The sequence below is a fragment of the Eptatretus burgeri genome, chromosome 9, assembly GCF_056783735.1.
Source record: "Eptatretus burgeri isolate ZD-2024b chromosome 9, Ebu_testis_v1, whole genome shotgun sequence".
In the NCBI taxonomy this organism is placed as follows: domain Eukaryota; kingdom Metazoa; phylum Chordata; class Myxini; order Myxiniformes; family Myxinidae; genus Eptatretus; species Eptatretus burgeri.
The window spans coordinates 22,835,039-22,845,259 of record NC_140969.1 but is presented as its reverse complement, the minus strand read 5'-3'; the positions used below and the strand labels follow the sequence as shown (position 1 = coordinate 22,845,259).

Genomic DNA, 10,221 nt, shown 5'->3' with positions numbered 1-10,221 from the left:
GGCAAAGCAAAAATTGAACGGGGCTTGTGAACATGGGCAGTGGGCATGGCATGGCAAAGGTGAGCAGGCAAACACAGCCCGCAGAAGAAGGCCGCTGCAGGCAAACACAGCCGGCAGACAAACTGGCCGGCACAGGCCTCGAAGAAAAACAGCCAGCAGCTGAACTGGCCGGCACAGGCCTTGCAGCACACAGCTGCCGATGATCCAGCCGGCACAGGCCTCGCAGCAAAACAACAGCTGCCGATGAAGTTGGCCGGCACAGGCCTTGAAGAAAAACACGGCCAGCCGATGGCACAGGCCTTGCAGCAAAACAACAGCTGCCGATGAAGCTGGCCAGCTTTTGCCGTTCAATGGAGGTTGGTGGAGGGAGTGCGGTGGTGCTGGCCACTTGGAAGGCGGGCTCGGACCTACCTTCCTGTCTCCCTCCCAACCTATCGCCTTTGCCTGTCACTGTACATACCCACTCCCTTAATTTGTGAAAAACCAATTTAGCCCCCACTTATTTTTTTTGTTGTTTTTATTTTTACTTCCCCACTAAAAATCGTCCCCTAACCCCCTTTATCGTCCTTGTTCGGCTAACCTATCCTGTCACCTAGCCTACTCCCAACCCCTACGTTCCCTTCCCGGAGGGGAATAAGGGAGAGCTAACGTCCTGTGTCGAGGCCCAACGAAGCCTCAGAATGGCCTCCCCAGAGTTCGGCGATCTATAACCAAAGTGGGTCCAGCGGCCCACAACGACAGCGAGGGGATGGATGGTGCGGAGGGGTACATCTCCTAATCTACCCTAACCATTTAACTGTTAAACTACCCCGGGGCTTTCAACAAGCGCCTCTCGCTTAAACTATTGGTTCTAACAACCCAGATTCCCGTCGCCTGTGTTGGTGTCCTCACAATTTCGGGCCTCACCCCCCAATTTTCTCTCCGTGCCCTCACACGGTCTCCTGGCTGGGACACGTGGCTCCCTTTGGCAGGCACGACCCTCTGCCGAATCTCCCGCTATGGCACCCCCGGGCACTACACTGCCTCCGAGCCTACCAGCTCCCTAACACCGGGAGTGCCCCCCATGGCACCTCCCCTGAAACGCACACGTGGCAGGCCGGCCTCCCGGGCCCCTTTCCGAGGGTCACCCGTGCCCACTGCACTGCCCACGCAGCTAATGGCGCCCCGGGCCCCCGCACCAAGCAGGCGCACCCGTGCCCACTACTCTATCCCGGCCCCCCATGGGCCCATGGCCTACCGCGGCCGACTAGCCTGGTGCCCGGGGTACCCACTCAGCGATACTCACCTTTCGCAGCCACGCTCCCAAGCCCGTCAACAGGGCTCCTGCACCCCTCCAAATGGGTCTCGAGCCTACTTTCCCACCAACAACAAAACAACCTCCATTTTTCAATTTGACTAACCCCCTAACTCACTCTACACTGACCCCGGGGTCCCTTGGGCGGGAGTCACTCCTCCCCCCAATCACTCATCGCACCATGCATTCCCCATTCACTCCACTCACACAGACCCGCTGGCCTCACTCACTCAACAAGTACTCACCTCACAACTCACCAACTCTTCAACACACACACCACTGAACTCTGCCATCCTCCTAACTACATCCCCTAACTAACTCGTGCTCCCACGTCGTCCCTTAAACTACAGCACGTTCCTTTTAACACTACGTAGCTAAGCTACGTCCCCACTACACATTCATAAGTCTATCCATGTCTCCAAATCAATCATTTTATTTCCCAACCTAAATCTGGCTACAATCCCTCTACCTAATCCATTCCACGGACTCCATGAGGACTTACCCCCGCCCCATGAAGTCGGTCTAACTAAGCTAACCCTTCCCCCTAACTAGTTTCCATCCTGTGCCCCGGGTAAGGGGGTCTTTCACCCCTTGCCCAGGAATCCTGTACACCCGAAAGTGAGGCTTGCTTTTTTTTTTTTTTTTTTCCATGCGCAGCACCTGCGCGGCAACTCAGAGCTCGCGCACTTTGCACCTGCCCGTGACGTCATGCAGCTGCACGTGTTCCTCGTCCCTCCTTGGACGGGACCATCCGGCAGAGATACCCCTCCTGCCGGATTCCAACCCCACGTGCAGCCATGACGTCACCGTGCGCATAAAAAAAAAACACAAGCCACACGTCTCGAGGGGTTTCCCACGCGAACACATGTGCTTTGCCCGTTGGAGCTGAACACACACGATCGCGTGGAGAACCCGTCCGCTCCAAATCCGTTTACCTGCCTAAACTTTGTCCGTCCGCGGGATCGGCAAATCCACCGCGTGCGTTTCCGGACCGGGACTTCACTCTCGCAAGCGAGCACGTGGCGGTCTCGTGCGTTGCACAGCACGGACCGCGTGCTCACTGCTGGGTGAACCCGGCACGGTCCTCGAAACAACCACAGCCGCTACCCGGCTTTCTCTCCTCTGTCGCCGTCGTCGTCTCCATTCCACCCACGCACACCTGCGTGTTACGACGCACACAGTCCACACCATCACATTCACACCGGGAGATGCGGCTGCGTGCTCCCGCATGCCAACCGACATCTCCCTCACATACCGCTCTCTCACACACACGGTCTCCCTTGCACACAGCGACCTTGCACACGGCCGTTCACTCACGCGTGCCTCACTACTCTCACACCGTGCCTCATCCACACACGCGGGGGCACTCACCCGCGGTACCTCACTCACACTCCGTGCCTCATCCACACACGGCGTGCTGGGAAGCACGCACTCTGGCACCATCGCCACCACACCACTCACACACGGGGTCGCTTCCACACACGGTGCCGCACTCACACCTTGCACCACACACACAGGGACAACCACACTGGGGATTCGTGTCCCCACAAGGGTCTCCGGGGCCTCTATACCCCCCAAGCTCTCCGTGCACCCGTCCACAGCACTCGTCCCCTCAACCTCGCAAAACACGACCGAACTCACCTGGTCGTGACTCGCCTCAAGGGGGCATACTCCCTCCCCTCGTTCCTGGAGGAGGCCATCCAGCTGCTCGCACCGGGTCCCAACACGCTCCGCGAGCTCACCCCCATTATCCTCCACTACCTCCGTGTGTGTGTGTGCGTCACTTACCCCGTCCTCACCGTGCAGTCTCTCCTCTGTCGTTCCCTTCCCGGCTACCGTCACTGCCAACTCTTCACCCTTTACCTCCCTTGTCTCCACTATTATTTCTGTTGTCGTCACCTCGTGTCTCGTCTCACACGTTTTGGTCTCCCCATTTAATTTTTCCCTTTCGGTCATCGTCACGACCCTCGCCAAACACGTTCCACGAATTATTTTTTCACCCGCCTCCACCGCAGGCCTGTCAGCCGTTGCACCCCCATCCAGCTCGTTTGCTCCCACACGTGGAGTCGCCATTTTTATCTCCCCGGTCACGGCCTTCATGCCCGCCTGCAGGCTTCGGCCCATGTTCTGCGTCTCACCCCGCAGCTTTTTCATTTCTTCCCTCATTTGCTGTGTATTCGCATCCATCGTCGTTTTCACTTCATTTGTATTTGTATCCATCTTTTCGTTCATTTGTTTGTTCATGCCTTTCATTTCGTTTTTCATTTCATTTGTATTTGTATCCATCGTCGTTTTCACTTCATTCATTTGTTTGTTCATTGCCGCCAGCATGGCGCATAGCTGGGCCATGTTGGATGCACTCAGCTGAGCCGTTTCGGCAAAGGTTGGGGAAGGGTCTTGGTGGAGAGGGGGGGGGGAGGTGTCATACACCGCGGCCGCCGCCGCACCCACCTCGGGTCCTGGGTTCAGTTGGGCGAGTCCGTGTTCCTGCACAATCAACATTTCCTGCTCGGGGATTCCATCCTGGACCATGGACTCTACATTACTACACATATACATTTCTAATACCCCCGGCTCCCGCTCGCCTTGAGACGCCATCTTGCTTCTCGTGAAGGGTTAATTTCGCCTCGCTCGTAATTTGGAGGGAATCGGGGGTCGCTTCTCTCACCCCTGGACCGATTCCCGTAAATTTAGCCGGAGACAGGAGAGCCCGTTTTCCTGTTCTCCGATACCAGTGCCGCGAGGAGGGCGATGAATTTGTATCGCACGACCTGACACCAGTGTTGCGGTCTTCGCGCCCGCCGGCGTGCGACGGCCACGTAACTCGAATCGCGGCGCGTCGCCCACCGGACGGACAATCCAGTCGTGACCCTCTCGGACTAACGCCGGGAACCAGTCACGGGTGGACCTTTCGGTCTCACCGCGATCGAGCCAATCAGCCCCCGCGTGGGATAGGGTTGCTCGCCAAATTCGAACTACCTAAGTACCCACGCGGAGGGTAGACCGGGCGATCGCACCTCGCCGCAGGTCGACTTCGGACACGGGCCACTTAAGCGACCCGTTCCGTACTATCAGAATAACCGAGCGGTGTTATCGTCGACCTCGACGGTTCGATTAATTATCGGGCGTATTCAGCCCACTACCAACCCTTCACGTGAAGCAAGATGGGGATTCAATGGAGGAAAAGACGAAGCGAAGCGGGAGAACAGTTCAACAATAAAGCACGTTTATTCTCGGCACACGGGAAGCACACAAATACAATTCCACCAAATGCACACAAAAAAAAGAAAACACAATTCCATTTACATAAAAAGCAAACATAAAAGTGAAAACACAGTGCAGAGCTAATTCCGACTACCGAGCACACGGCAACACTTATACAATTCTACTTCACAGACGGCGCCGACAACACATACCCAAAACCAAGGAAAAGAAATACCCTCAAGAATGAGGTAGGCCTGGGGCCGAGACCTGGTCGGGCCTACCCGTCTGGTGATGAGACGCGGAGCGGCGATGGCCCCGCAACCCGCGGGCCTCGTGGACAGTGCCTGGCAGGGGGTGGGAACGGGGCCCCCTTGGTCGCACTATCTCAGCGCGGGGGGAAAACAGGAGGGGGGTTGCTGATGCTCGGGGTATGGAGGATCTTTTTATATGCGCGACGAGCGTCTCCACCTCGGCCAGGTCGCGCTGCCGGCCTCCCTCGGGCGCGCAGCTCCTTGCACGACGCGAGCACCCTTCGTCCGACTCGCCGCCTCCACAGCTCGTCCCCTCCGTTCCGACTCTCCTTCGCCTCGTTCCGACCTTTACGACTCCCTTCTTCCTCGTTCCGACTTCTTACTACTCACTCTTTCTCGTTCCCGTTCTGCTGACTCTCTTCTGCTTCTCCAGCCACTGCAGGCTTCGGGCTCCAGACTTCTTCTTGTTCCGACTCCTTCTCGTTCCCGTTTGCAACAACCCTCTGACTGACGAACACCGTCCTTTTATCCCCCCGTAACTTCGCCTTTGACCCCCTCCCTTTGACCTTTCAACTCGCTCCCCATTGGCCCGACAAAAAGTGGGCGTGAAGGCTTTTTGATCCACAAATTTGCATATATCGATCGCCCTGGGGGCGGGGCCAATTCGCCCCTCGCTCACCGATTGGACGGCAAAAAGTGGGCGTGTGTCGTTTTGGATCCGTTTTTGAAGCACAAAATCCGTGATTTTGTACACGCTGTTCGACGCGCGTCCTACACGAGTCCAGCATCGGTGCCCATGAGTGGCGCGAGATGACGGTGATGCGATGGTGGCGAGTTGTGACGGTAAAGGTCATGGCTGTTGTGGTGAAGCGGCGTTGTGGTTGGTGGTTGTTGTTGTGGTTGTGATGGTGGCGATTGGTCCAAAATAAAGATAGTAAAAGAAAAACGGCTATCCTGAAGAGTCGCAGCACGTATAAATGACATGTATTCCCACTAGACAACGGGTTCGGGCCTAACTACACATGCACTTACCGAGATACCTCACCTTAGGGACCTGAATGGTGGTTTGCGAATCTGGTAACCACAACAATATATATATATATATATATATATATATATATATATATATATATATATATTTTATACTAGTAGCAATGCCCAGCGTTGCTCGGGCTCGCAATAAAGCCTGGCGTTGCCCGGGCTTTCTTGCAAATTTCCTGAATAGCTGTTAGCGGTTAGCAGTTAGGGTTAGGGTTAGGGTTAGTGTTGCAGTTTGGGTTAGCGGTAAGGGTTAGGGTTAGCGTTAGGGTTAGCTATTAGGGTTAGTGTTAGGGTAGCTAACCCTAACCCTAACACTAACCCAAACCCAAACCCTAACAGCTTGGCGGAGCAGAGGTAAACAGTGCCCGGGGCAAAGTGGAAATTTGCGTCCCCCGTAGGCCTTAAACTTGAGTGGATTTGAATGGAAAATCCCATAAGGGATATCGATTAATCGATTTTTTTCGAATATCGGAAGTGTGATGGAAAGAATTTATGGCCAATGACCTAAGTTGGACCAAAAGCCATAATCGTACCGAATTTGAATGGAATCGGTTGGAGTTTGTGCAAATACATCAAAACGAATTTTGAGGGGCCTCTTCAGGAAGACAATAATATCATTAGTATATGTGCCAAATCTTGTTTCATTTCATGCAGTAACAAAAATCTGATGGTGGAACAAAGAAAGGGGCGTGCCGAAATATTAATATAGGTGTGTGTGTGTGTGTGTGTGTGTGTGTGTGTGTGTGTGTGTGTGTGTGTGTGTGTGTGTGTTCGTGTGTTCGTGTGTTCGTGTGTTCGTGTGTTCGTGTCTTCGTGTTCAGCCACTTTTCTCAGAGATTGCCGAACGGATATTCGTCAAACTTGGAGGTTCAGTGTGTGTGTGTGTGTGTGTGTGTGTGTGTGTGTGTGTGTGTGCGTGTGTGCGTGTGTGCGCGTGTGCGCGTGTGCGCGTGTGCGCGTGTGTTCGTGTGTTCGTGTTCAGCCACTTTTCTCAGAGATTGCCAAACGGATATTCGTCAAACTTGGAGGTTCAGTGTGTGTGTGTGTGCGTGTGTGCGTGTGTGCGTGTGTGCGTGCGTGCGTGTGTGTGCGTGTGTGCGTGTGTGTGTTTTCAGCCACTTTTCTCAGAGATTGCCGAACGGATGTTCGTCAAACTTGGAGGTTCATCAGTGAGTGTTTTTGGGGGTGTGATGAGGAAAATTTTGAAGAAAATATATATTTTTTTATTTTTATTTTTTTGAATTGCTCAAGACTGCCTGAGCCTTTGGAGCTCCGTGAAAGGTAGTATTAAATGATCCCCGACCCCATTATTTCGTGGGTCGAGGGGAAGTGTTTTAGGCCTCCACAAAAAAGTTTTTTTTTTATTCCTTCAAAATGCCAACAGGATGACAAGATCACCGGGAACGCTGGCTTCCCCTCCTTGTGTCAGATAAGTCGTGCTACCTGATGTTCGAGTCCCGACACGTCGACCAAATGATCAATGTTCAAGTCCAGTGCCGACTATGACGCTCGCGTGTAACGGTTCCACACCATGCGTCTTTCAGCCGCCACCGTGTCGCTATACGCGAACCAACCAGCGCTCTCCACTCGCCCTCCACACGGTGCAAACACCGTTGGAACACGCAGAGTTTAAACGTACCTCTCGAGCAGCATGCTGAGCCGTCCGGCCGTGACAGAAGCGACAGTTCGCACGAGCCCGCCGGGAGATGTAAACCCGTGGACGCGCAAGTCTCCATACGCAGACGTCGCGAGGGTCCGTCACGTGCCGTAAAATCCCTGTGGCGTTTACCTTCTGATTGTGCTTCTTATTATTATTATTATTACTCTTTTTCGTATTATTATTCTTACTCTTCTTTTTTCCTCTTTTCCTTATCTTTCTTCTTCCATTGGGACTCACCGGCGCTTTCAGAGCTACATGACTCTATCTACGCCACGCACCGAAACACGGCGACAGGAAATGGAGCCGTTGACTTCCGGTAGACTTCGGTTCTTCAACGAATTTAACGATTTGCACAGTTGAACTAAGTGCTTTTGGTTCAGTCAGCATAGGACATCCTGCAGAGTAGACCGAACAACTGGGGTGTGTTAAGTTACCAAATTTCTTGTGGAGCGCTCGCCAAATGGCTTAAGCACTCAAGCAAGCACTCCATTCAAAACCGTTGAAAGGAACGGCCGGCTTACAAACGCTACAAAGATACTCGGTAACTTAATCCGTCCCTGATTCCTTTCCTTCTGATTGATTATTATCCATTTCTATATTATTAAATGTCGTCTGAACGAGATCTCGTTTTCCGCGTGAGTTCGAGGTCACGTGCTCGCTCACCTGTTACATTGTCGTGATATTTACTGGTAGATTTCTAAACTGTGTTTCCACCTTTTTTCGCGAATATTGATTTTTTTATTATTATTATTATTATTATTCACGTTAAGAGAGAAAACAGGACTCCCACAAAGTCAATATGCGTTCGAATTGGTCCACTTAGTATATTAACATAATTTATCCTGTCAGGTGGGCGATTTGCCACGCCCACTTTCCTCAACTTCCCGTGGATGAGTCATTCACACGCTCGGCAAGGCTGAGAGCACGTGACCTGTTTCGTCATCCAGCGTCATGACGCTGCCGTTCAAATCTCGCGATGCGCGAGAACGGGATTTGATTCACGAAATGGACGGGAACTCACGCGCTTGTGTATCACGACATGAGGAAGGGGTTGATTTGGGGACAACCGAGCGAATGCCCGGCTTGATTCCCGCAAACAGAATTCAAACAGCTTGCCTAGTTTCGGAGATAATGGTATAGGCCATTTCCATTAGCGGCGATATTATGACGTCAACTTTTTTTTCTCGGAAGAATTTCCAAAATCGGAGATGGTTACTGCCTGCGCGTGGGCTTTCTGCATATACATGGCAAGTTTCACGAATATCCGATGAAAACTCTGGGTTGTGAAACAAAAAATGTCAAAAAATAGGAATGACGTCATAAAAATTGATATGACGTCATAAAAATTGATATGACGTCATAGTGATGTATCATATGTGCGGTAATTCATCTCTGCTTATGCCCTGTTCGAGTCCCGCAAACAGAATTCAAAAAGCTTGCCTAGTTTGAGATAATTTTTTAGGCGATTTCCATTAGCGGAGATATTTTGACGTCATAACTTTTTTTTTCTCGGCGGAATTTTCAAAATCGGACATCGTTACTGTCTGCGCAGGGTATTTTTACATATGTATGCCAAGTTTCAGGAAGTGTCGATGAAAACTGTAGGCTGTGAAACAAAAAAGTCCACAAGAACAACAACGTGAGTAAGACAGAGATCCTCCACCAGGATCTAAAAACCCATGCTTACACAACTGCCATTGATTGGACGAGTAAATGGAACAAAGTTCATGATGTAAAAGTACGAACAAATTGGCCCCAATGAAAAGTACACGACAGATTATTTGCTCTTGACGAATTAAGTCTTGCCACCAGCCCCCCTCCTCCGTAATGGTGGACAGCTTACGTACTGGATGTGGAATGGCGTCACAATTAAATTTTCAATTCTGTACTGTCCTGCTTCTATTGTTTACATGCGTTATTGTTTATGTACGGTGTACTGTAACTTAAATTCATTGTCAGTCCTCCACTACACCAATTGCACCAATTAATTCACTCTCACTCTCACAATTTGTGGACAGCAGCACATCGAGTTGACATTATTCTTGATCATCTGCCATAGCTTCCAGATACTCGTCAGTTGAGTGTCTTTCTCTGCCTGTTCTGGGTAGAGTCTCAGGTAGGGTCAGTTTAACGGCATCCTCCCATGTGCAGTAAATAAACAAGAAAAAGAGCGATCAGAGATTTTCAGACCCTTGCCAGGACTTTTTTGTGTGGTATATTTTGTGTGGCGTTTGTGTATTGGTGTGTTACGTCATTAATAAGAGTCATAATTTTCACTGATCGCAGTGATGACCGGGTACCAAGACGTCCCGCTTTGATGCAACCCCTCTTTGATTGGACACCTGACGCTGACCCATGATATTTGTTATTATTTTCATTCAATTGAATTTAGAATGGGATTAAAATAAATTAAATTCAAATCAAATGGAAGGCCAAATAGGTACAGTCCTACATTGGAGTAATCACAAGGAAATCAAACAACCAAAAGAAAAGATGAAGTCATCAGGAGGAACCTAGATAGGATTTGCATTTCAGCTGCTACTCCTCTACCCTCAAACACATCGAGGTACAGCCAAGTGAGCCTAATTCAAAAAAATAAAAAAATAACCCAGATCAAAAAAATTTATAATTCTGGCTGCCAGACCATGCGTTCGATTAAGTTGAAATTTCAAAATATTCCTTATCACTACTGGATCATAATTGTGAAGTTTCACGTCGATTGATTAAGTGGTTCCAGAAAAAAGCATTATTTAGTTTTTTTCTTCAATCCA

General features: G+C 50.9%; 1 protein-coding gene across 2 annotated transcripts in view; it reads right to left on the bottom strand.

Moving 5' to 3' along the window:
* EXOSC5 (exosome component 5) overlaps positions 1-7,696 on the bottom strand; it is a 25,460-nt gene extending 17,764 nt beyond the window's left edge. The window contains exon 1 of one of the 2 annotated variants that reach the window (XM_085894373.1): positions 7,430-7,696. In XM_085894373.1, the coding sequence (XP_085750499.1) occupies positions 7,430-7,526 (97 nt within the window). In that variant the 5' untranslated portion in view covers positions 7,527-7,696. The remainder of the gene's footprint in view (positions 1-7,429) is intronic. The other variant, XM_085894374.1, reaches the window with a different exon arrangement.
* Between the last annotated feature and the right edge of the window lie 2,525 nt (positions 7,697-10,221).